The sequence below is a fragment of the Neofelis nebulosa genome, chromosome 2 (genome assembly GCF_028018385.1).
Source record: "Neofelis nebulosa isolate mNeoNeb1 chromosome 2, mNeoNeb1.pri, whole genome shotgun sequence".
Lineage (NCBI taxonomy): Eukaryota > Metazoa > Chordata > Mammalia > Carnivora > Felidae > Neofelis > Neofelis nebulosa.
In genome coordinates this window covers 70367762-70395414 of record NC_080783.1, presented here as the reverse complement: position 1 = coordinate 70395414, position 27653 = coordinate 70367762, and the positions used below count along the sequence as shown (strand labels likewise).

Below are 27653 nucleotides of genomic sequence, written 5' to 3'. Positions count from 1 at the left end.
CCTAATAAAGGCCCAGGGTGACCTGCCCCATTCCCCCTCCTCTGTAACCATTATTAGACTTTCCCTCTGGCTCCATCCACACCAGACTCACTGGCCTCCTTGCTGTTCTCTGACAGGTCAGAAGGCTTCTGCCTTAGAACTGTAGCTCTAGTTCTGCTGGAACATTCTTCCTGCAGGTTACTACATGTCTAACTTACTCAGGTCAAGTCTTTGCTCAAACTTCACCTTCTCAATGAGGTTACCTTTAGCAACCTGCTCTGTCACCTTACTCCCCCAACCCAGCTTTTGTTTTCCTTTTGTTCCACAGCACTTATCCTCTCCTAACATACCACAGACTTGATTTATTGTCTTCACTTTTTGTTTGTTCTCTCTGCCAGAATGTAACGTCCAGAAGTACAAAACTTCCTCCAACCCTGGTGTATTTTTTTTCTTATTTAAACCATTGCCACATTATAGATGTTCAATAATTTTTTGAATAAATGAATCAGTCTAAGTGAAATTTCTTAATGATATAAAATAAGCTCCTGTAATGTTGTTTTTCATTAGTCGGTATGTCTTGTTATAGTATTTAGCATATATAAATAAATTCTGTGAGAGAGGTAGCCTTTGGTTCTGCAACTGAAGTTTGCCGAGGAGCATTAAAATTTTACGCTTGGCGCTTATGTCCCTGTCTCTCCTATCCCTACTCCCTACTCCCCCACCCCCCTGTATAGAGGGAAAGAAAAATGAGGTAGCAACAGATAGGAAAGGAAAACATTATTAATTCAGTGTTTGTATTTTACTGGTTAGTTTAATATCTAAATTTATGGTAAGACCAAAGTTCAAGAAGATTAGGAAGAAATACCATAAGTAGACATAATCATGAAAGCTCAATGCTCACCAGAAAACTTGTATCTTGTGTAAGAGAAGTAATTTGATTGGCTCATCTTAGTCAAAACAATGAATTTTCTTGTCTACTTGTCTAGTTATTGGTGTGCTGTTTTTCTACTCCTTAAACCATTTTCTCCTATAGTGTAAATCATTTTTACTGTATTTTAAAATGATACGGTGGGGAGTGGGCAGGGAAGGGAAAATGCATTGTTAGAGATTACATTCTGCAGCCAAGGTGGCCTGAGTTCTAATCTCAGCTTTGCTACCAACTATGCAACTCTGGGCAAGTGATATACAGTTTTCCACCATACTTTTCACATTTGTGAAATGGAGATAATAATAGTATATACCTGATGGAGCTGTTTTGAGCAACAGCTCATCACAGCACACGGTGCCTGTTACACAGTATTCACTCTGTAAGCAGCTATTTTTATAGAATAATGGAGTGTTTTCAGAAAAGAAAATGTATAATTTAAAATTGGATGGTTTTTTTTTACCTTTTAGAAATGTAATTTCTACATTTTTGTTTTTTGTTTTTTTTTTTTTACAAAACATAGTGTTTTTACATTTTCATAAAACGACATTGGTCATACAATACTAACTGAATCATGGAGGTAAATTTTCATTACTATATACTTAAAAAAAACCTCTTTATGGGCTCATTTGAATTTTTAAATTCCTATACTAGAAAACTTATAATTTGAAGTACTAGGTTTAGAGAGATGCTGCAGACAGTGGTGTTCTGTACAAGAGGTAAAGTAATTCTCCTTTTACCTTTCTGAGTTCTTGGCTGACACCCCTGTAATAAAAAACAGATTACCAACAGAATAAACCCAGATGTTTAATAACATGTATCTTCACATATATATGGGAGATACCCAGGGAAAAATTAATAACTTTCAGAGGTGATTCAAGCTTAGATACCATTTTCAGCTAAAGAGAAAAGGAAGAAAGGTGAGGGGGAGACTAGTTGTGGGGAGGTTACCTGGAAAAGCAGTGTAATCAAGTGTAAGATTTGTTATGCAGATTTATGTCTGCATCTTCTCCATTGATAAGGGTCTAAGTTGTCGCAGGAATCATCTTTGTCCTTCCTGGTAGAGAGGGAGGAAGGACACTTTTGTAAATTTATGGCATGATTTTAGGCAAATGCAGGGAGGGCAGGAGCTTTTCTTGTATCTGCTTCTTCTCAGTTGCTTTCAATTCAAAATAATCCTTACGCCAAAGTGGCATATTTTGGAACGGCATCTTCTGCTACCCTTTAGTAGGAACTTCCCTAGGTAGCTCTGTAGCTCCACTGCCAAGAACTGTGAAGGATTTGACATTTTATCTCACTTGTAAGCCAATAAGTAGCCTGTCACAGTTTCATAGAAGTTGCAGATGCATGAGATTCCTCTGTCAGAGACAAAGGATTTTATTGTTCATAGCACAACAGGCAGTGTGAGCTTCAGGCTCCCATAGATTCCTCATGCTCCCAAATCCCTCAGCGTGAGCTGGACCTGCTAGGCAAGTGCTGTGCAAGCAGTTAGTTTGTATCAGAATGGAGGAACTGCAAGTTTTGGAATTTCTTGCTAGCAAACCTACCCAAACTTTGCCCTGGAAGGAGAGAGTATCTTTGTTAGCTTGCAACAAATTTCTCTGCTCTTGAGGGAAATACTATCCCTATCTTTGAAAGTAGATTTGTAGCAATGCAAGAGAGCTAAGGAGACTTGATCCCTGATATACACAAATGCAATACAAACGCAGTCTATTATGATGAAAAAAAAATGCACAAAAATTCTGACCAGAGATTTAGACTAACACTGTAGATGTAAAACACTCAATCCTTTCTGAGCATTTGAGTATGTAGTTAATCATTTAGAATCAGACCTTGCTATGATTTGTTTTGCTTTGTAATGCATTATCACTTGATGCTTTAACAGTCATATGTTTTTCTTTTTGTCAAGTAGGTTTTATCATCTATTTATTTATGCCACTAATTTAACTTTATTGCCTAAAGTATTTCTTATTGTGTTAGAGGAACTAAACACACACTTTCTCAAGAGTCTCCTGTACATTAGCAATCTTCCTTTCTCTCTGCCTCTTCCTGATAAAATTTCAGAAGGTATGTTTCTTCTTTGTTGTGTAGCTGGGCAATTGTTACTCAGCTTTGCAAGGTTGTTTTCCTCTGCTAATATATGTCTAAATCTCATCCCCCATCCTTAAAATGTTAAGATACATTTTATTGGTTGTCATATTCTTCAGATCTAATATCATCCTCTTTTTTTTTTTTTTTTTCCATTTTTAAGCTAAAGCTACAGCTATCCTGTTCTCTCATGTGTGTATGTGCATACGGTCTTTTTAAAGCCAGAGCTACAAAATTCATTTGAGTTCCAGAGAATAGCAGAACTATCAAATACTGTTACTTAATACATTAAAATAACTTTTTTCACCATGTGATATAAACCAAGTTGTTGGCTAGGTGCATATAATTGAGGGGCATATCCGAAGAGTTTGCCTAAAGGTTGAGTCATTGGTAGAGTTCCCAGAAAATATACAGGCCATCCTGTGTACTAACGTATAAACAGCGAACGTTTCAGTATAAGTGTATATCTCGTGTGATATTTGGGACCTGCATACATTAAAAAAAAATCATTTATTTGAAAATGAAATTTAACTGAACATTCTGTGTTTTTATGTGCTAAATCTGGCAACTCTATTCGCCATTTCTCTATCAAACTACAAATAACCTGGTAAAATTTCGCATGAAGTGGGTTTTAGCTCAGAAGCACTCCCCTTGGGGCAGAGATGATGAAGGTTTCAAAGTTTGATGATGTGACGTCAACATTACGCAAAAATAAATGTGAGTAACTGAAAGTTTTGAAATTCACAAATGTATATTTGGAAGCACAGCTCAAAAGAGTGGAAGAGTAGGCTAAAAGAAACCATGGACTGGCGGGCTTAGGGGTTCTCAGGAAAAGGAAACTTCAACCTGGAGACCCTTGCCAAAAAGAGAGTAAGTAAGTTACCGGAGCAAAGCCTTCTCTGCAGTTTGGTGAGGAGAGAGCGCGAGACCTGAGCGAACCAATAGGAACTGAGCAAGAGGGGGGCTGGGTGCGTGAAGCCAATCAGAGATGAGGTGGGTGGGATTAGATGCCTTGAAGGCTCGAGTTTCGGTAGCTTGGGCCCCGAGGGACGGGACTCAGCCAATCGGAGCCGAGCAAGGCGGGGTTCGACTCCGGGAAGGGGCGGTCGCAGGGAAGTAAACCCCGCGGCTAGCGCATCTTTCTGCCTTACTTGCTTCTGCATCTGCCTTGCATCTGCATCGGTTCCTCCTCCTTTCTTCCAGTTGGGCGCACGCTGACTCAAAGGGTGACGAGGGACGCTTATTCAGCTCGTCATGGCCTACCCGGGATACGGAGGAGGGGTGAGTCTTGGTCGCTTCTCCGCAGCCTCCGCCCCTGCAAGGTGGAGCGTCCCTGCGGGCGGTGCCAGCCTGAGGGGTCCGCCTTCTGTCTCTGCTTCGCGTGGCTAGTCTCCCGTACTCAGCGGGGCTGAGACTGCACTGTGCTGGAAGCTGGGGTCAAGGGGAGCGGGGAGCCACAGATTTTCTGGTCCCTGAGGGGCACCTTAGGTGCTCCTTGTGGAGCCAGGGATGTGTTGTGCTTTTAGAAATTGCCTTCTTGGTTTAGAGGAACCAAAGCACCCTTTTCCTGTTCAGTGATGTTTTGTGGTGGACCCACACCTTCCTCAGTTTTGCTACACGTCCTCTTTCCGATTTTTTGACCACTTCTTGTTTTCTTCCCTTTAAGTTGCTTATGAATAAATAAGGTATGCTAAAAGTCTCCTAATTTTTGCTATTCTACCAAGGGCAATCTGTTCTAGATTTTTAGGGGGAAGTGGTCAGGTTAGGTTACTTTTTCTTACATAACTGTTTATCCTAAATCACCTTTGAGAGTTGGAAGTTGTAATTGTGGTTATATACTCTTTTTAATTCCTATATTTGGCATTTTATTGGTCTCTTCTCTTCAAAGAAGTAACTTAAAAAACAAAACAAACAAAAAAACCTCCATCTATTTTTGTTTGTTTTTTATCCATTATATCCTTTTAACATTTACCGTTTACTTTCTTAATTGCTTCATGATCTAGTCATGCATTTCCTGGAGTTTGAAGTGCATTTCCTGAGTTCCAATGCTTCCTCCATACCTTTGCCCTGTACACATCTAGTGATGCAGTTCTTCAAACTATTGGTAGTATCCTACCTTTTTCACTCTCCTCCTCCCCCCAATTTAGAATTCTTTTTTTCTTTTCATTCTGGCAGTCTCTACTCATCCTTCAAGGATCAGGTCAAGATTTTTGTTCAAAATGGAATAATGAACAATCTCGATACTTCTTTCTCCTCCAGACTCATAAAAATGCTCAATAAAATGCCTCTCTGAGGTTTTAAAAATGTATACCAAGTTGCAAAGTGAAAAAAGTAGAGAGAAACCATACCGTAGCAGGAAACAAACATCAGACTATCTACATTTTAACCATGGCCTTACTTCTTACTAGTTTAGGAAACCTTTTAAGTTTTAGGTCCTCAACTGCAGAACGTACATAGTATTTTCATACTTCATAAAGTTGTTGGAAAATCAAATCACATAACGGAAAGTATTTAGTACCCGGCCTATAAAAAGCTTTCAGTAAATATTAGCTGTACATTATTATTGTCGGTATTCGTATTGCTATTCTTACTAGTTTTGAAGACTGTGGTTGGAATTATCACTTTATCTGTTTATTGATGTCTTAAAAAATTTTTTTTTAAGTTTATTTATGAGAGATAGAGACAGCACGAGTGGGGGAGGGGCAGAGAGAGAGGGAGACACAGAATCCAAAGGAGGCTCACAATTGGAACTCACAAACCATGAGATCATGACCTGAGCCAAAGTCGGAGGCCAAAGTCGGACAGAGTCACCCTGGTTCTCCTATTGGTGTCTTTTTAAAAGGATATTTTCTGGGGGAGAGGATGTTTGCACCTTATGCAGTTGCCCATGACTAGTTCACAATTTCGTTGTATTTACCATGTATTCTTCTGTGTCCGAGGTATACTACTTCTTAGTTTGACTGTAGGTGAAATTGCTTTTTGTTTATTTCAGTGATGTTGATGATAAACACTTAAAAATTGTGTGTCATGTTAATCTGCTAAGTTCCTAAAGGTTAGAGAGTACTTTCTTTTGTTACATTTCTTTGATGCCGGATAACATATTAGTGAACTGAATTATGTCCTAATGCCAGACATCTAGGATTTTTTAGCAAACAGCTTTTGTGACAGTGAATTTGGTTGCTTTTTAGGAACTCTTTCTATGCTTGCTTTTCAGTAGACAACTCATAAATATTACTTTAGTGGATAACAAATAATGTTTGCATTTATAATCTTAACCTTTTTCACTCTTATAGTTTGGAAACTTTAGCGGTCAGATGCCAGGAATGCAGCTGCAGATAGGACAACCAATGCCAGGAACAGGGCCAGACCTGCTCCCCGGTGGATACCCAGCATATTCTGACAGTTATTCCTCAGCAGGAGACCCCATGTGGACATACTTCACTGCTGTTGCTGGACAGGTGAGATGCTAAATATATTGCACAGATATCAGGGTTTTTGTTTTTGCTTTTGTTTTTAAAAATTTTTTTTAATGTTTATCTTTGAGGGAGAAGGACAGAGACAAAGAACAGGGGAGGGGCAAAGAGAGAGGGAGACACAGAATCCAAGGCAGGCTCTAGGCTCTGAGCTGTCAGCATAGAGCCCGACGCAGCGCTAGAACCCATGAATGGTGAGATCATGAGCTGAGCTGAAATCTGATGCTTAACTGACTGAGCCTCCCACGTGCCCCACAGATATCAGTTTTAAGAAGTGATTGCTTTTTAAAAGAAATGTCAACTCTGTTACTTAGTGTGTCATTTTAAATGTATATGAAATTTGTATTTAAACTTATCTAGACTGATTTTTCTCTTGAGATCAGAGATGAGGGTAGTCATAATTACTTCATTTTTTAAAAACTCTGTTAGTATGTTACCTGACCCATTGTTCATTTCACTGAAAGAGGAAACAGTGTGGTATGCTGCATGGTGACTGAGCCAAAGAGGATTGGGGGAAAGAGGTCTACGTGTAAATCTCCTTGAGGAAGCTGGGGCAGAGCGTCAAAAGGAGACTTTTCAATTGTGAATAGTTTGGGAGAGACTTGAAGGTAAAGCAAATTGGGAAAGGGTAAAGAAAACAGGGCAGAAAGGAGGTTCAGCTACCAGACAAATGAGAAGAGACAGGTTCACACTGAGTCTTAGTCACAGTCCGTATCTCTTCATTTATACTTATCGATGAAAACTTTTTGAGTAGTTAGAACTTCACAGAACTTTGATAACACTTTTCATTCGGTATTCTTTCGCTTGAGTGTTCACCAGGTCCCATATACCTGGCTGGAAATAGAGGATACACACAGAATTATTATATGTGGCAGACACTTTGTTTTCGTGACCCCAATTCCATTCACAACCTCTTTTTCCCTTGTGTAGTGGTAGTTGGAAAAGCCCCAGTGTCATCCCGGACACCTTTGTGATTAGTAAAGGTAGCCACGTGCCATAGGACTGACCCTTGAGATGTAGGTGCCGTTTCTTTAGGACACTTTCCTTTTCTAAGGGAGAAAATCCTTCCTGGGAACTAGTGTTGGCCTTTTTTGCTCCTTACTTCTTGCCTAGAAAGGGAACTTGAAGTTTGGAGGTGCAGCAGTCATCTTGGTACCTTGAGTCAACAAGCTTGAGATAAAGTCCTTTGGATGGGATACATGGGAAAATGCAGAGATCCATGGCATCTTAAAGCTGCCTTACAGTCCTGTTCTGCCTGGCCTTGGACTTCTTGTGCAAAACAATGAACCCTTATTGGTTTAAATCTCTTCGGTAGTATTTTCTATTGTTTGCAGCTAACTGTAATGCTAACGGTTACATTATACCATTCCAATCTGCAAAGAACTCTTAAGTACTGTAATGCTGGGAATAAGTCTGTTATCTATAACTGACTATATATTAAATCTATTTTATAAAATTATAACTTAAAACATAGGAACTGGGCATATATATTTAGAGACTTTTATTTGACTTCTGAACTCTTTCAGTGTTAAAATCGTCAACACTAATTTGCTGTGTTTGTACTGTTCTTAGTTTCACTCTCTTCAAAAAGGGTTAACAAAGACTAACATAATTTTTATACTCCTTAACCCGAATTTATAATGACTTTTCCTGTGTGTCTTTTGAACCTACTGCTCTTCAACTTTGCTTCCTCTGTAATCTTTGTTCTTTCCCTACAAAAGAATTTCCGTACTCTTCAAGGTCCCTTCTATGTCTCTGAATGTATATAATTCAGATAAACGTCTTCTGTACACTAAGTGGGCTTTTCCATGAAATGTTAGAGAAGCTCATGGTTGAACAGAAATCATCAGACCACATGGGACTGATTTCCCTCATTTTAATTGGATTGGTCAAGGTTTTTAGTAGATGCAAATTTCTCTTTTCTAGAAAGTTTTAAGTTTGAGCCTAATGTTTACACAATGCGTTATTTCTTATAAATGAGAAAACAATTGATGAAGCTGAGTAATTATCACTAATGTTAGTCTCGGGTGGAGTATCATTTTCCTACTTAAGGAAAGTTAAAGGTGATTTATAACCATGTTATGTTAAGCGTACTAGAAGATAGAATACATTTTTTAAAAAAAAAATGAGACAAAAGTCATTTCCTACCTTTTCTTCTGATTTAATAATTTGTAAGAGATTGTCTTTTAAAATTTCCTGTGCAATAATTGACAATGACCTGGCATCTGTGCCATCATTTCATGGAGATACTATTGACAGTGGCAGCTGTAGACTTCCTTGATTGTTTTTGTTTGTTTTTTTGGTGTTGTTTACTGATGATTTCTTCTCCAATCATGTTAGAAGTGTATGCCTAATTTTTCAAAGTCTTGAAATATAATAGTGATTTGATATAATAGGGAGGTAGGCAATTGTTTAAATAAAAATTCCTTCTAAGGTCTTTATCATTGGAGGAAAAATTTCTAACCTAGCTTTGCTTCTAAACAAATGGTGATTTTATAAAGTACAACTCTCTTACTAAAGAATTTAAAAATTTATAAGAGAAATCTAAAAACTATGCGTGGCAGAGAAAGGAACACTTAGATACTCTTTGTAGGCACATGGATGATCCATTGGAAAGAATGCTTTTTATTCCTGCTAGAACTACTGGGATTTTTTCTTCTACCGAAATTTTTGTTATAAGGGATTCCTTGCTAAAGGTCCATTAAGATATGAGTGTTTATGATACTTCTTAGAAGTAGTTTGGAAACATTTTTTTTTCATTTCTTGGGTCTCTTACAAAAATGAACTCTTAAAAAGTTTGTGTTTTAAATTTGCCTCCCCGATCCTTCCTCAGAGCTATTTTTTTTTTTGCACTTAGACAATGTCTGTGATGCTTCCAAGTAAATTGCTCTGTATATTTTTATAGAAAATAGGGTGAGATACTGAAACATGATGAAAATATTCAACCTGTTTTACTTTGGTTGTGATTTCTTGTTTGTGTTTAAAAAAAATTTATTTCCCACAATAAGTTCAAACAAGAATGTTTGGGCAGTAATCAGAAGAATACCAACAAGATGCCGGATGACTGGGGGTAATGGTGGAGGGGGGGAAGGGATTCTCTCCTCCCGGTTACTGCTTCAGTGGTTACAACCTCAGTATCCCTTAGAAATAATCCCCCCCATGAAAGGGGCATTAAGGGAATGTGTCTGAGACTGTTCTGAACACATTTTGATCAATTTTCTGTTTTAGGTAGAGTTCCAATGACTCTCAACAGATGTTATTTTGACCTACTATAGGTCAGAATGATTATGTTGTTTCTCAGGAGTAGAGAAAATAGATTGTATTTGAAGTGCTTACAAATTAATAGAATATAATTTGTGAAAAATTATTTATTTTGTATGCTCTTCTGTAATTTGCCTTTGTTGTCAATACTTGTCTCTGTTAATTTTGTAGTTGATAATAATGTTTTAAAAAATGCGTGTCTGTTGATTGGCCTAGAACAGCCAGTCAGCACTTTAATATGATTTTATACAGCTGTGCATTAAATCAGACTATAATTATTTTTTAACAGGATGGTGAAGTGGATGCTGAGGAACTTCAGAAATGTTTGACACAGTCTGGAATTAGTGGAACTTACTCACGTGAGATCTCCCCCACCCCCGTATTTAAAATGTTAAAAAAAATCTTTTTATCACAGGTATACATGCCCATAATTTAAAGAATCAAATAATTCTGCAAAGCTTATTGTGAAGATAACTGTTCCTTGTGTTCCTTGTACATAACTGTCTCCCTGACATTAACTACTCCTAGACGAAATTTCATTCAGCTTTTTCAGGTGACTCTTGAAATTTGCCTCCAGATCTCAAAATAACATACTTTTATCACTATAGATTTTAGTTTTCTTTTTTTAAAGTTTATTTATCTATTTTGAGAGAGAGAGAGAGCAAGAGCAGGGGAGGGAGAAAGAAAATCTCAAGAAGGCTCCATGCTGTCTGTGCATAGCCTGATTCAGGGCCTTATCTCAGCAACCCTGAGACTGTCATCTGAGCTGAAATCAAGAATCACATACTCAACCAACTGAGCTATCCAGGTGCCCCCCTTCTATGAGTGTTTTAATTCTGCTATCATATTCTTAAAATCCAAGAGCTTCTCTTCTTTTTTCATGTAGGTGAAGTCTTCCCTTATCTCTCTGAAACTGTTAATGTATTTTTCAAAGTTTTTCCTTCTTTTGTAAACTGTGTTTTCTCCAATTTTTTTTTTCCAGTTTATTTGTTTGGTTGTCTTTCATGTTAGATGCTTTTCTCAGGTGTGCTGATCCTTGTCATACATATTTAACTGAAATGCAGGTGAGATGCTCCGAGGTGTTGGTTTGGTATTCACTATAGGCTTCAATGTCTGGTAGTCTGGTGGGGCAGTTTGTCATGCAACAATGAGAATCAGCGTATTTTGGGATTTCCTTTTGGGCTGGTTGTTTGGTAGGAAAAGAGGATAGAGGACCCAGGAGGGTTCTCAGTCTTTGATAAACAGTTATTTAAATACCTTGTTTTTGCTAGATAGGTTAGTGTTAGTGTTAGAGTTTAGGGATAGTGTTAGGATATGTGCCTGCAGTTCAGAGACCTCTCCAGAGAATAAAACCCCAGACTTCCCCTGGAGTGAGAATCAACATGGCAGCCATCTACTGATGAGGCAAGAACAGGCTTTGGGGCTCTAAATACTTCTTAAGTAGGTATTCAGTTGATCCTTCTGTTTTTATGTCTACCTTCACACCCATTTTCAGAAATAATAGCAACTCTTAAGTGTTTGAGGTCTTTCCCAGGATAACTAGGCTGCTTCTCAGCTTTTTTGTCGTGTGTTTAGGAAGCCACTTTTTCAGATTTAGGGTGAAGATTAGGGTGAGGGTTAGGGTTAGGGTGTGTGTCTGGTATTGTACAGTCGAGAGACCTCTCCAGATGGTTAGAGTTAAGGTTCAAGGTTAGGGGTTAGGGGTTAGGGGATGGAGCTTAGGGGCTTGGGTATGCCTAGTGTCTTGGAATTTAGAGACCTCTCCAGAGTATAAATTCCCAGGATTTTCCTGAGGTTAGAATAGACATTGCTGACATCTTAAGGAGCTAAGGCACGGAGGGGATTTGGTGCTCTAAATATTCCATAAATAGATATTCAGTTGGTCCTTCTGTTTTTATCTCTACCTTCACACCCATTTTCAGAAATACTACCAATTGATAAATGTTTGTGGGGTCTTCTCCAGGATAAGTAGGCTGCTTGTCAGCTTTTCTTATGTGTTCTGAAGCCATTTTCTCACATCAAGGGCCTAGCATTGGGGTTAAGATTAGGGTTAGGGTTATGGTTAGGGTCACGGTTAATGCTAGTGTATGTTCCGGGTGTTTTGCGGTTCAGAGACATCTCCAGAGGGTGGCAGTTAGGGTTTGTTTTAGTTAGTGTGTATGGTTAGAGGTTAGGGGTTAAGGGTTGTGGGTTGTGGATTAGGGGTTCTACTATGTTCCTGGTGTCATGCAGTTCAGAGATCTCTCCAGAGGTTTAGGATTAAGGTGAGAATTAGCATTAGGGCTTCAGAAGTAGGGTTTAGAGATTTGGGTATGGACTAATATCCTGCAGTTCAGAGACCTTGCCACAATGTAAGTACCAAGACTTCTGATGAGGTAAAAATAGACATTGCAGCCATCCTCTGAGCTGAGGCAGGGAGGGGATTTGAGGGCTCTAAATGCTTTTTAAGTAGATATTTAGTTGGCTCCATGTTTATCTCTACCTTCACACCCACTTTCAGAAATATTACCAATTCTTAAATGTTCAGGGTCGTCCCCAGGACAAGTATGATGCTCCTCCGCTTTTCTTATCGTGCGTTCATCCAGACGCCACTTTCTCTGATCCAAGGTTACACTTAGGGTTTGGGTTAGGGTTAGGGATAATGTTAGTGCATATGCTTGTTATCCTGGAGTTCAGAGTCCTTTCCAGAGGCTTAGGGTTAGGGACAGTCTTAGGGTGAAGGTTAGGGTTAGAGGTTAGGGATTGTGTGTTAGGTGTGAAAGGTTTGGGTCTTTGCCTTGAATCTTTCAGTTAAGAGACCACTTCAGAGAATAAAATCCCAGAGTTCTGCCTGGGTGAGAACAGACATGTGAGCCTTATATACAGCTGAGCTATGGATGGGATGTGGGGCTCTAAATACTCGTTAAATGATTCTCAATTGTCTTCTTATCTGTAACTTCACATTCATTTTCAGAAATACTACCAATTTTAAATATTTGGGGTCTTCTTTATGATAAGTATGATGCTCCACAGCTTTTCTTATATGTTTAGAAAGCCGCTTTCTCAGATCTTGGGTAGCGTTAGGTTAGGGGTGTTAGCCTTAGGGTCAGGGTCAGTTTTAGGCAATGTGCCTGGTATCCTACAATTCAGAGACCTCTGCAGACAATAAATCCACAGACTTCTGCTGGGGTGATGATAGACATGGCAGCTATCTACCGATCTGAAGCAAGGAGGGGATTTGGGTCCCTAAATACTCTTTAGATAGATATTCACCTGGTCTTCCTGTTTTCATCTCTACCTTCACACACAGTTCTTAAATGTTTGGCATCTTCTCCAAGATAGCTAGGCTGCTTCTCAACTTTTTGTATCATGTATTTAAAAGGCACTTTCTCAGCTCTAGGGTTATGGTTAGGGTTTGCATTAGGTTTAGGGTTACTGTTCTTGTATTTGCCTTGTATCCTGGAGTTCAGTGACCTTTCCAGAAAGTTTGGATTAGGGATAGTCTTAGGGTTAAGGTTAGGGCTACAGGTTAGAGGTTAGGTTTGAAGACTTTGGGTGTGTGCCTGGTATCCTGCTGTTGAGAGATCTCTCCCGACAGTAAATCCCTGGACTTCTGCTGGGGTGGGAATAGACATCGTAGCCATCTATACTGCTGAGGCAAGGAGGGGATTTGGTGCTCTAAATACTCTTTAAATGGATATTCAATTTGTCCTTCTGTTTTTATTTCTGCCTTTGCATCCATTTTCAGAAATATTGCCAATTCTTAAATGTTTAGGGTCTTCTCATGGATAGCTAGACTGCTGCTCACCTTTTGTTTTTGTTTTCTTCTTCTTCTTTTTTTTAATCAGAAAAACTGTGCTTAGAAAGCCCCTTTCTCATCTCTAGGGTTAAGGTTGGAGTCAGGATTAGTGTTAGGGTTAGGGGTTGTAGGTTACTGGTTAGTGGTTAAAATTAGAGTTAGGATTATGGTTAATGTTAGGGTATGTCCCTGGTATCCTGCTATTCAGAGACCTGTCCAGAAGATTAGTGTTAGGGTTAATGTTAGGGTGATTGTTAGTTGTCAGGGTTGGAGGTTAGGGCTTAGTGGTTATTGGTTAGTGGTGAGGCCTTTGAATATGTGCCTGGCATCCTGAACTTCAAAAACCTTTCTGGATGGTAAATCCCCCAGCTTCTGGTGTGAGCATAGACATGACATCCATCTATGGAGCTGAGGCAAGGAGGAAATTTGGGGCTCTGTATCCTCTTTAAATAAATATTCAATTGGTCCTTCTGTTTTTATCTCTACCTTCACACCCATATTTAGAAATACTACAGATTCTTAAATTTTGAGATTCTTCCCCAGGATAACTAGGCTGCTTCTCAAAGCTTTTCTTACCATGTATTCCGGAAGCCACTTTCTCCTATCTAAGGTTAGTTTTAGGGTTAGAGTTATAGTGAGGATTAGGATTAGTGTTAGTATTAAGGGTTAAGGGTTAGCGGTTAGTGTTAGGATTATTGTTAGGGTATATAACTGTTATCCTGTCGTGCAGAGACCTCTCTAGAGGGTTAGTGTTAAGGTTAATGTTAGAGTCAATGTTAGTGTCAGTGCTAGAGGGTAAGGGTTACTGGTCATTGGTTAGTGGTTAGGGCTTCATATATGTGCCTGATACCCTGAAATTGGAAGAACTCTCCAGACAGCAAATTCCCAGACTTCTGCTGATGTGAGAATAGACATAGTATCCATCTACAGAGCTAAGGCAAGGAGGGATTTTGGGGGCTGTAGATACTTTTTAAACAGATATTCAATTGGTTATTCTGTTTTTATCTCTACCTGCACACCCATATTTAGAAATACTACCAGTTCTTAAACACGTTTGGGGTCTTCCCCTGGATAACTAGGCTACTTTTCAGCTTTTCTTATTGTGTGTTCATGGTCACTTTCTCAGATCTAGGTTAGTTAACTTCCATTCATCTTACTATTTTACAATTCTTTTCTTTTATGTTCTCTCATTCTCTTTTTTCTAATGGTTTATGACTTTAGAAACTTAATTTTTTCCCATTCCAATGGGGTATTAAAAATCTATGAACTTGCCTAAAAATTCTTCTCTATTCTTTGTCAAAAATATTTAATCTTCTATACATATACATTCAACCTTATTTTATGATTGAAGGTATGCTTATATGAAGACTCAGTTCTTGCCATTTGTTATCATCTGTTGAGAATCTCCCACATAACGGATGGGTGCCATGTTAACTTGAAAGCAAAACATACCATTTGCCTGACAAAATGATGGAATGCCATCCAGGGATTGTTCATGGAAACTTTGCCACCCTGCTTCTTCCCACCTGAACAGGATTTGAAGGAGGACTGGGCTCCTGTATTGACTTTTCCACTTACTGGCTCTATGACTTGGGAAACTTTATTATTCTGGGCCTCTGTTTCTTCATTTGTAAATTGGGACTATAATACCTTTGTATGTTTATGTAAAATCACAAAATCATGCTACCTGGCTCATGGTGAATACTCGAGTGTCTATTGAATTGTCCATCTGAAAATATTATAACCACCTATTCTAACATTGACACTGTATTAAATAAACATTTAAAGAAAATCACCTATTTTAACTTGTAGAATGTTTTATGATTTTTTTTCTTAATAGATCTAAAATTTAGCTGAAATATTTTTTCTCATAAAAATTTCAAAATATGCTAACATCAAATAACAAAATAAGATAGTTTTAAGCATTTTTATTTATTCATTTATTCATTTTAAGGAGCGAAGAGTAAGAACTTGGTAAGCTTACCTAAACTGTACTGACGTAATATTTCTTTTATCAAGACTGATATAATAAGTCTTGAGGTAAATCAGCATACGAATTTAATATAATTGTGATAAGGATTAGAAAAATTCTACTTAGTGTGAGTCTTCAGTTATAGTTCTATAAATATGAAAATGTTAATATTTCTAATAACCCATGATATTAAGATCGTTTATATTTATTTTTTCTTCCTGCCTTTTCCCTTGCCCAAGGGAAAACAGCTGCTTCAGATCAGAAGTTCATATTTTTACTTGATTGATTGCAGTAAACTAGCAAATGATTTACCTACATCCGGGTTCATCTTACTTTACTCTGCAGTCTGTTTAATGTAAATGAGTCTTTCTGTAATGGAAATTTTAGAATTGCCCCTCTGCTCTGTAAAATTCTTCAGTGACTTCTCTTGGTCTAAATCTTTAGGGTGGCATTCAAGACTTTCATGATCTGACCCTCTTCTCCCTTTAGATGTCATCACAAGCCAGTCCTTCACCTCAAACTTTAATCACATCTCTACATCTTTCGTGTTTTGTGTACTCCGTATATGTCAGATTTCTATTTAAAAACCTGCTCGTTGTTTGTGTTGGGAAGATCAAAGCCCTCCTTTCCCCTGTGACAATAATTTTCAGTTATTTTATAATTGCTTATATAACTACCAAATCCCCTTACTAGATGTGAATAGTTTGGAGTAGTAGTAATTTTTATTTTAGTCCTTTTTTTTTTTTTTTTTTACTATGGATGCATAAGCATTCAAAGTTTGTTGATGGGGTGACTGTGTATTTTTGGCAATTTTTAAACATTTTGTTTTATAAAATAGTAATTGTCATAATTTTACATAGATAAAATTGGGCAGACTCCAATTCAAATAATAAATATGTTTTACAGCCTTCAGTTTGGAAACCTGCAGAATTATGATCGCCATGTTGGATGTATCCTTGAATAAAAATAGAAAATACTAGAATATGGAATAATTGTTTTCTGAATATAACTAAGCAATTGTTGGTTGTAGATGACTACAGTAAATTAGAGACTTTAAAAATACTTTGTAAGATTCTGTTTGAATTCCATGCTCTTCCATTTTGAAGTAGAAATCTATTCATATGCTGAATTTAGCTAACTTGCAGAAGCATACTAATAGTTTTTTAGTCAATGATTTACAGCTTTGGGTCAAGTAAATTCTCATTGGTATCAAAATTTATTTTTATTAATAAAACTATCAGAGAGATTACACAGGAAAAATGAGGTTTAGTGAATTCAAAGAACTTTGGGCAGCTCTTAATGCCTGGAAGCAAAACTTCATGACTATTGATCAAGACCAAAGTGGCACAGTGGAACATCACGAATTGAATCAAGCCATCGCTGCTATGGGTAAGAATGTTAAAATTCTTTAGAATCTATCCAGATAATTGTTCTTTGATGAAATGAATCTTAACTGTGTTAATTTGTTAAGTGACAAAGGAATCTATTATTTCACCAGCTGTTGCCCAGTTTGATTTGAAGACTGTAGATGAATTCTGATTGGAGACTTTTAACAAAACCATTCTATGTTTTTTTTTTCAAAAGATGATCTTTTTTATACATTGTGGTTGATAAAATTAATTTCTGAATTCCCTCTGTTGAGTATATTAAAATGCATTCCTCTAATTGTGGGTTACCACCATTTATAGTGTATTCTTTTTTAATTTGCTGAGGTGTCTAATTATTTATTTTATTTTTGCCAGATTTTTGGAAGTATTAATATGCAGTGTTATATTAATTTCAAGAATACAGCATTTCTATTCGTATCCGTATCAGGTGTTCAACAATTCTATACATTACTCGGTGCTTATCACAAGTATATTCACCGTCTGTAACCATACAACATATATTATGATCTTATTGACTGTATTCCCTATGCTGTATTTTTCAGGGTGACTTAATTATTTTGTTTTAAATTTTTTTTAATGTTTATTTATTTTTGAGAGAGAAAAAGAGAGCAAGAGTAAGCAAGGGTGGGGCAGAGAGAGAAGGAGATACAGAATCCAAAGCAGGCTCCAGGTTCTGAGCTGTCAGCACAGAGCCCGACATGGGGCTCAAACTTGTGAACTGTGAGATCATGACCTGAGCTGAAGTTGGATGCTTAACCGACTGAGCCACCCAGGCACCCCTTTTTATTTTTTTTTAATGTTTGTTTATTTCTGAATAAGAGAGCACAAGCAGGGGAGGGGCAGAAAGAAGGAGACACAGAATCTGAAGAAGGCTCTAGGCTCTGAGCTGTCAGCACAGAGCCTGATGCGGGGCTCAAACTCATAACCGGCGATATCACCATCTGAGCCAAAGTTGGATGCTTAACTGACTGAGCGACCCAGATGCCCCTGGGGTGACTTAATTATTTCATAACTGGAAGTTTGTACCACTTATCTCCCCTCTGGTAACCACCAGTTTGTTCTCTATATTTAAGGGCTTTTTTGTTTGTTCCTTTTTTCTTTGTTTTGTTTTTTAAATTCCATATATTTTTGAAACCATATGGTATTTAACTTCCTCTGACTTATTTCACTTAACATAATACCCTCTAGGTCCATCCATTTGTCACAAGTGGCAAGATCTCATTCTTTTTTATGGCTGAGTAATATTTCATTGTATATATGTACCACATCTTTTTTATCCATTTATTGGTTGATGGACACTTTGGTTGCTTCCATAATTTGGCTATTGTAAATAATGCTGCAGTAAATACAGGGCTGCACATATCTTTTTGAATTAGTGTCTTCCTTTTCTTTGGAAATATTCCAGTAGTGGAATTACTGGATTATATGGTATTTCTATTTTTAATTTTTACTTTATTTATTTATTTTGAGAGAGAGAAAAAGCAGGGAGGGGCAGAGAGAGAGGGAGAGAGAGAGAGAATTCCAAGCAGGCTTCCCCATAAGTAAGCCAGATGTGGGGCTCGAACCTATGAACTGTGAGGTTATGACCTGAGCCAAAATTAAGAGTCTGAAGCTTGACCATCCTAGCCACCCAGGTGCTCCCCTCTATATCTGACTTTTTGAGGGCTCTCCATACTGTTTTTCACAATGGCTGTACCATTTACATTCCTAACAACAATGCAGAAAGGTTTCTTTTTCTCTACATTTTCACCAGTACTTGTTATTCCTTGTATTTTTTGATTCTAGCCATTCTGACAGATGTAATGGGATCTTTCATTGTGGTTTTGATTTGCATTTCCCTGATGATTAGGAATGTTGAGCATTTTTTTGTGTGTCTGTTGGCCGTATATTTATCTTCTTTGGAAAAATGTCTGTTTGGGTCTTCTGCATATATTTCATTGGATTATTTGGGGTTTTTTAGTGTTGAGTTGTCTAAGTTCTATATATTTGGATATTAACCACTTACAGGATATGTCATTTGCAAATATCTTCTCCCATTCAGTAGGTTGCCTTTTCATTTTGTTAATGGTTTCCTTCACTGTGTAAAAGCTTTTTATTTTGGTATAGTCCCAGTAGTTTATTTTTGCTTTTGTTTTCCTTGCCTCAGGAGACCTATCTAGAAAAATGTTGCTTCAGCCAATGTTAAATTACTGTCTATGTTTTCCTCTAGGAGTTTTGTGTTTTCAGGCCTCATATTTAGTTCTTTAATCCTTTTTGAGTTTGTGTATGATGTAAGAAAATAGTCCAGTTTCATTCTTTTGCATGTGGCTGTACCATTTTCCTACACCATTTGCTGAAGAGACTTTTTCCCATTGTATGTTCTTGCCTCCTTTGTCATAGATTAATTGACCATATAAGCATGGGTTTATTTCTGAGCTCTCTATTCTGGTCTTTTCATCTATTTGTCTATTTTTGTGCCAGTATCACACTGTTTTGATTACTGCAGTTCTATAGTATATCTTGAAATCTGAAATTGTGATACCTCCCACTTTGTTCTTCTTTCTCAGGATTACTTTGGCTGTTTGGGGTCTTTTTAGTTCCAAACGAATTTTAGTATAATTTGTTCTAGTTCTGTGATAAAATGCCATTGATATTTTATAGGGGTTGCATTGAATCTGTATATTGCTTTGAGTAATATGGACATTTCAACAACATTGGTTTTTCCAATTCCTGAGTATAGAATAGTGTTCATTTGTGGTAAGAGCTCCAATTTGATAGCAAAGGCTTATCTCAATATATTACTGGTTTCCGTATTATACTCTAGCTTTTCAGCAATAAAAACCATGTTTTCTAAATTTTCCTTCGTTTTCTTATGTGGTTAGTATACACAGTATATGCCAAAATACCTCAGAATGCAAAGTCTGCATTTTAGAGTATTTTAAAAGAATGTAACTTTATTTTTATCCTATCTTTGATAAGCTGAGGTTCTCAGTCTGCTTTCTTTCAAAAGTGGTAATATAAAATGGTGTTTAACCTGCTTTTACAGTTCATGTAGTATTCCTAATTGTGTTTACCCTTTGATTTTTTTTACACTCATTTCTAAACAAAATACAGTTTTAAGAAAATTAACCTTTTGAAATTTAAAATCTGAACCCAATGCAAATTATCTCAAATTCCAATTTAAAGAAGCTAAAGCTAGTGATTTGTTTTGTTTTATAATTAGACATTTTAATTTAATAGATGGTCATTTTAGAGACAGTCCTGGACACATCATATATAGTTCAGTTAAAGCATTAATACCTAATGGATTAAACTTGATCCTTAATTCAACATAATGTAGAAAAGGTACTATAACCTTAGGCAAAAAAGAAAACTGCCAGAGTTCACATAGGCATTTGAGTGCCATAGAGAGATATTGTGTATTATTCAAATTTAAGATCTTCAGATACATGTTAAAATATTCAAATTATTTTGCTGAGAATGCTATGGGAAATAATAAGAGTTTTATCATTACACATTCAGATCATAACTCTCTACCGGGAAGCTTAAAATACATTTGCATCTAATTACATAAGTTTCCATATTTTACTTCTATTAATTTATACCTTTCCATTTATTTATTTATTTATTTATTTATTTATTTTTAGTAAGTTCCCTGGATTGTAGCTACACATAAAATTTTCTCTACATTTATTATTGTTTTCCTCTTTGAGTAGATTGTCCAAATCTGCTAATATAGTAATAAATAAAGACAATAATTCTAGGTCAGCATCCTTCACAGTACAGTATGCACATATTGGAAAGTTGCTAAGAATAGATCTTAAAAGTTCTCATAACAAGAAGAGAAAATTCTGTAACTATATAAGGTGACAGGTGTTAACTAGACTTATTAGTGATCATTTTGTAATATATGCAACTATGGAATCATTATATTCTACATCTGAAACTAATATAATTATATATGCCATTATACCTCAATGAAAAAAAAAGGCAAAAAGGAAATAAAGAATTTAAGTGATAGCAAAAATCACTAGTAATCTTTCCTTGATATTCTTTTTTTTTTTTTTTTTTTAATTTTTTTTAACGTTTATTTATTTTTGAGACAGAGAGAGACAGAGCATGAACAGGGGAGGGTCAGAGAGAGGGAGACACAGAATCTGAAACAGGCTCCAGGCTCTGAGCTGTCAGCACAGAGCCCGAGGCGGGGCTCGAACTCACGGACCGCGAGATCATGACCTGAGCCGAAGTCGGCCGCTTAACCGACTGAGCCACCCAGGCGCCCCTTTCCTTGATATTCTTTAAAGAACTATGAAATTACAGAATTGAAATATTGGAGCATTAAAATCTATAAAATATTCTAGACATTATTTAAAAATAAAAATATATTCTAAAAATACAAAAACAGAATTTTGTTTTTTCTTAGCTATGACTTCATTACAGAGCTAGAATTTAGATGTTTATATACCACTTAACTATTAGTAGTAAAGCCTTTGTCTGATAAGTTTCAATATGAATGTGTTTTATTTTTAGTATATATTTTTATGGAATGAATTTTGGAATTTTATTTTTTTGATTGTTTTTAAAGAAAATGCAATGCTGTGATGTTCTTATGGTGTTTGGTTTTAGAAGTTTTAATCTATTAATTCTTATTTCTAGGTTATAGGTTGAGCCCTCAAACATTAACTGCTATTGTTAAACGGTACAGCAAGAATGGCAGAATCTTCTTTGATGATTATGTGGCTTGCTGTGTGAAGCTTCGAGCACTGACAGGTATTCATCATTTAAAAATGGGTATAGCGTTATGTAGCTATTTTTCTTTTTCTTTTTCGTTTTTGAAATTACTGATTTTTTTTAAGTTTATTTATTTTGAAAGAGACAGTAGGGGAGGGGCAGACAGAGGGTGACAGAGAATCCTAAGCTGGCTCCGCACTGTCAGCACAGACTGATGTGAGACTTGAACTCATGAAACCATGAGATCATGACCTGAGCAGAAACCAAGGGTCAGACACTTAACTCGCTGAGCCACCCAGGTGTCCCGTAGCTATTTCTCTGAAAAATATCTCTTGTTTTCTTCGACAAGTTTGTAATATTATCTATTTTTCACCATTATTCACTGTTAAATTTAATCAGTTTTAAGGCTTTAAAACTTTAGCAATATTGTGAAAAAAAATTTAAAAAAACTTTAGCAATATGAATACTGAAAGATTGTTGTAGCTCAGTTTTGGAAAGTTTTCATGTCTCAGTTGCCTGGGATATGAAATCACTTGATTTAATTGAGTATGAAGAGAAAGAGGGAAGATGGCAGTGGAGTAGAAGGACCCTAAGCTCATCTTGTCCCATGAACACATCTAGATAGCTATCAAATTATCCTAAGTACCCCAGAAATCAACCTGAAGATTGACAAAACAAACTCCACAACTAAAGGGAGAGAAGAGGCCACATCAAAGAAGGTAGGATGAGTGGAGACATGGTTGAGGGGAGAAATGGATCATGGGTGGTGTAGGGAGGAGGAAGCTGTAGTCATGGAGAAGGATGAGAGAGAGAGGAACAAATGGGAATGCATAAGGAGAATGTTTCCCCAAAGCATTGGCTTGGAAAATGAGAGAGGCTGAATTTCACGAGTTCTTGCCACTAGCAGGGCTTGAAGCTTAGACTTTTGAAGGTCAACAGACTTGACTAGGATAGAGTCCAGAGGGTACTGCACTGCTCCTGGAGAGAAGGCAGGCACACAACCTAGGTGCAGACAGCATGGAAACAGTGATTTGAAGAATGCTTGGGGTACACAGTGGGGAGAATATTCACTCTTCTTGCACATCCCTGAGAGGCAGCATTCACAGAGACACCTCTCCAGGAACAAAGGAGCCAGCTGGTGTCATTTCCCTCCCCCACCCTTCAGCATAAGCACATAGCTGCATGTGGGAAGTGGCATAGCACGTACACGGGCTGCCTGATTTCCTTATACCAAACCCCACACCCCTGTGCTCTAGCAGGACTCACTTCTCAGTCAAGCATGCCTTAGTCTCAGAATGGCAGGCTCCTTCCCCAGAAGACCAGCACAAGCCCCTGCCTCCACCACATCTGACAGAAGAGTTCTATACGGCCTCAGTTCTGGTGCAGGTGGTGTCAGGTCTCATTAAAAAGCAGACTAGAGCACACCTAGTTAAAACTTGCCACGTTCTGGCCAGTGACCAAACACTGCCCACAGCAGGTAAGTAGAACCTCTACAGATGACTGGCCAGAAGGATAGAGCAGCCAAAACATAAGAGCAGAACTCACACAGCAAACATCAGAGATACTCCTTGAAGCACCAGGCCCTGGATACTACATGACCTCTTCTTCATAAAGCTATTACTCTCAGGAGCAGGAGAATTAACTGGCCTTTCTAACACAGAAGAAGACCGAGACTTAGACAAAATGCCAAGATGGAGGAATTTATCCCAAATGAAAAAACAAGATAAGGCCACAGCCAGAGATCTAAGCAAAACAAATGTAAGTAACATGCCTGATGGAAAATGTAAAGCAACAATCATAAGGTTACTCACTGGGGTTGAGAAAAGAATATAAGACATCAGGGTGACCCTTGTCACAGAGGAAAAAGAGTTAAAAAAAGAATCAGAGATGAAAAATGCAATAAATGAGATTGGAAATAGGCTTGATACAATGAACAGCAGGCTGGAAGAAGCAGAGGAATGAATTAGCTATATTGAAAACAAAATGGAAAATAATGAAGATGAACAAAAGAGACAAAGAAGAATTATGGAACGTGAGAATAGACTTAGGGAACACAGTGGCTTCATCAGATGTAATAACGTTCATATTATAGGAGTCCCAGAAGAAGAAGAGAGAGAAAAGAGGGCAGAAAATTTATTTGAACAAATAAGGGCTGAAAACTTCCCTAATCTGGGGAAGGAGACATCCAGATCTAGGAGGTACAGAGAACTCCCATCAAAATCAACCAAAGCAAACCAACACCAAGACATACTATAATTCAATTTGCAAAATATAGTGATAAAAAATCTTAAAAGCAGCAAGGCAAAAGAAGTCGTTAACTTATAAGGGACAACCCATAAGGCTAGCTGGAGATTTCTCAACAGAAACTTGGCAAGCCAGAAAGAAGTGGCATGCTGTATTTAAAGTGCTGAGTGGGAGGGGCGCCTGGGTGGCTCAGCTAGTTAAGTGTCCAACTTCGCTCAGGTCATGATCTCACAGTTTGTGAATTCAAGCCCCACGTCAGGCTCTGGGCTGACAGCTTGGAGCCTGGAGCCTGCTTCGGATTCTGTGTCTCCCTCTCTCTCTGCCCCTCACCCGCTCACACTCTGTCGCTCAAACATAAACATTAAAAATAAATTGAAAAAAAAAAAATTAAGTGCTGAGTGGGAAAAATCTGCAGCCAAGAATACTTTATCCAGCAAGTCTGTCATTCAGAATAGTTGAGTTTTCTAGACAAGCAAAAACGAAAGGAATTAGTGACCACTAAACCAGCTCTGCAAGAATATTAAAGGAGACTCTGAGTGCAACAGAGAGACCAAAAGTGATAAAGACAAGAAAGGATGAGAGAAAAATCTCCAGAAACACTGACAAAACAAGTAATAAAATGGCACTAAATACATTTCTCAAGGACTATTTTGAATGTACATGGACTTAACACTCCACAATCAAAAGACATAGGTTGTCCAAATGGATTAAAAAACAAGACTCATCTATACGTTGCCTATAAGAGACTTGTTTTAGACCTAAAGACACCTGCAGATTGAAAGTGAGGGGATGGAGAAAAATTTATCAAGCAAATGGATGTCAAAAGAATGCCAGAGTTGCAATGCTTATATAAAACAAATAGAATTTAAAACAAAGACTGTAATAAGATATATAGAAAGGTACTTACATCATAATAAAGGGGACAATTCAACAAGACTATCTACCAATTTGCAAATATTTATGTACCCAACATGAGAGCAGTTAAATATATAAAACAATTAATAACAAACATAAAGGAATTAATGATAATAATACAATGATAGTAGGGGACTTCAACATCCTGACTTACATCAATGGACAGCTAATCTAAACAGAAAATAAACAAGGAAACAATGTCTTTGAATGACACTCTGGACCAGATGACTTAACAGATATATTTGGAATATTCCATCCTAAATCAGTATAAAACACATTCTTTTCAAGTACATATGAAACATTCTCCAGAATAGATCACATGTTAGGTCACAAATCAGGCCTCAATTATACAAAAGGATTGAAATCATACCATGCATCTTTTCTGACTACAGCACTATGATACTAGAAGTCAACTACAAGAAAAACAACTTGGAGAGATCATAAATATACAGACATTAAACAATATCGTACTAAACAATGAATAGGTCATCCAGGAAATTAAAAAAAAATACGTGGACACAAATTAAAATGAAAACACAATGGCCCTGAATCTTTGGGATGAAGCAAAAGTAGTGCAGAGAGGGAAGTATATAGCAATACGTGTCTATCTCAAGAAGCGTAGAGCCAGAAAAATTAATCCTCAAATGTTTGTAGAACCACAAAAGACCCCAAATAGCCAAAGCAGCCTTGAAAAAGAAAAGCAAAGCTGGAGGCATCACAATTCCAGACTTCAAATTAGATCACAAAACTATAGTAATTGAAACAGTATGGTGCTAGCACAAAATTAGACATATAGATCAATGGAACAGAATAGAAAACCCAAAAAATGACCCCACAATTATGTAGTCTGTTAGTCTTTGGCAAAGCAGGAAAGAATATCCAATGGGAAAAAGACAATCTCTCCAACAAATAGTGTTGGGAAAACTGGACAACAACATGGACCACTTTCTTATACCATACACAAAAATAAATTCAAAATAGATTAAAGACCTAAACTGTGAGCCTTAAAACCATAAAAATTCCAGAGGAGAACACAGGCAGTCACCTCTTTGAAATTGGCCATAGCAACTTTTTTCTAGATATGTCTCCCGAGGCAGGGGAAACAAAAGCAAAAATAAACTATTGGGACTTGATCAAAATAAAACACTCATGGGGTACTTGGTTGGTTCAGTCAGTAAAGCATTCAACTCTTGATTTCAGTTCATGTCACGATCTCATGGTTTCATGGGTTTGAGCCCCGCATCGGACTCTGCACTGGTGGCATGGAGCCTGCTTGGGATTCTCCCTCTCTCTCTGCCCCTCTCTCACTCACATTCTCTATGTCTCTCTCAAAATAAATAAATAAGCTTAAAAAAATAAAAAATAAAACACTTCTGCACAGCAAAGGAAACAATCAACAAAACTAAAAGGCAACCTATCGGACTGGAGAAGGTATTTTCAAATGGCATGCCTGATAAAGGGTTAGTATCCAAAATATATAAAGAACATTATAAAATTCAACATCCAAAAAACAAGTAATCCAATTAAAAAATGGGCAGAAGACATGAATAGACTTTTTTTGCAAAGAAGACATCCAGATGGCCAACAGACACATGAAAAGATGCTCAACATCACTATTCACCAGGGAAATACAAATCACAACTACAATGAGTTCCCCACCCCTAATAGAATGGCTAAAATCAACACAAAAAAACAACAGGTGTTGGTGAGGCTGTGGAGAAAGGGGAACCCTCTTGCACTGTTGGTAGGAATGCAAACTGCTGCAGCCACTCTGGAAAACAGTATGAAGGTTCCTCAAAAAGTTAAAAATGGAACTATCATACAATCCAGTAATTGCACTACTAGGTATTTACCCAAAGAATACAAAAATCCTGATTCAATGGGATACATACACCCAGATGGTTATAACAGCATTATCTATAGTAGCCAAATTATGAAAAGCCCAAGTATCCATCTATTGATGAATGGATAAAGAAGATGTGGTACGTATACACAATGGAATATTACTCAGCCATCAAAAGGAATGAAATCTTGCCGCTTGTGACACGGATGGAGCTAGAGAGGTTCAAGCTAAGTGAAATAAATCCATTAGAGAAAGACGTATACCATATGATTGCACTCACATGTGGAATTTAAGAAATGTGCAAAGGGAAAAAAGAGGCAAACCAAGGAACAGAGTTTTAGAGAGAACAAACTGATGGTCAACAGAGGGGAGGTGTTTGGGGGGATGGGTTAAATAGGTGATGGGGATTAAGGAGTGCACTTGTGATGAGCACCTGATAATGTGTGGAAGTGTTGAATTACAATATTGTACGCCTGAAACTAATACTCCACTGTATGTTAACTAGCTGGAATTTAAAGAACAACTTTAAAAAAAACCTTAAAAACATTTATTTTCATTTTTATTAATTATTTTGAGAGAGAGAGCACAGGAGCAGGGGAGGGACAGAGAGAGAGAGGGAGAGAGAATCCCAAGTAGGCTCTGCACTATCAGCACAGAGCCTGACACGGGGCTCAAACTCACAAACCTCAAGATCTTGACCTGAGCCAGAGTCAGATGCTTAACCGACTGGGCCACCCAGGCACCCCTAAAAAATCCTTTTTTTAAAAAATTGAGAATGAAATTAGTCATTTTTTAGAACCTAGGGACACTAAGCATTTACAACTATATATTTTAAATTGTGATAATTTTTTGTTTAAAGATTTGTTTAGGAGAAGAGACCACTTGCAACAAGGGGTTGTGAATTTTGTGTATGATGATGTAAGTATTCTGGTATTTACACTGTTCCCTAGATGTGTTCATAATTGTTAAAAAAATTTAAGAGGTCTCTGGTACTAGTAATGGGAATAATGTATTTTATAGACCATATTCCTTTTCTGAATTTATCAGCTAAATGCAAATAAAAGGTTAAATACTTGT

At 37.3% G+C, this 27653-nt stretch overlaps 1 protein-coding gene across 15 annotated transcripts in view; it reads left to right on the top strand.

The window, feature by feature from the left end:
- The window catches only part of GCA (grancalcin), a 49325-nt gene that overhangs the window by 17946 nt on the left and 3726 nt on the right, over window positions 1–27653 (top strand). For 12 of the 15 annotated variants that reach the window (XM_058715134.1, XM_058715140.1, XM_058715141.1 and 9 more), the window contains 7 exons: window positions 6286–6450; window positions 10016–10085; window positions 16383–16426; window positions 16718–16865; window positions 21500–21613; window positions 23235–23332; window positions 27436–27494. In XM_058715134.1, coding sequence (XP_058571117.1) covers window positions 6286–6450; window positions 10016–10085; window positions 16383–16426; window positions 16718–16865; window positions 21500–21613; window positions 23235–23332; window positions 27436–27477 — 681 coding nt within the window. In that variant the 3' untranslated portion in view covers window positions 27478–27494. Of the gene's footprint in view, window positions 1–3145; window positions 4274–6285; window positions 6451–10015; window positions 10086–16382; window positions 16427–16717; window positions 16866–21499; window positions 21614–23234; window positions 23333–27435; window positions 27495–27653 lie in introns of those variants that run through there. The other 3 variants (XM_058715143.1, XM_058715144.1, XM_058715142.1) reach the window with 3 other exon arrangements.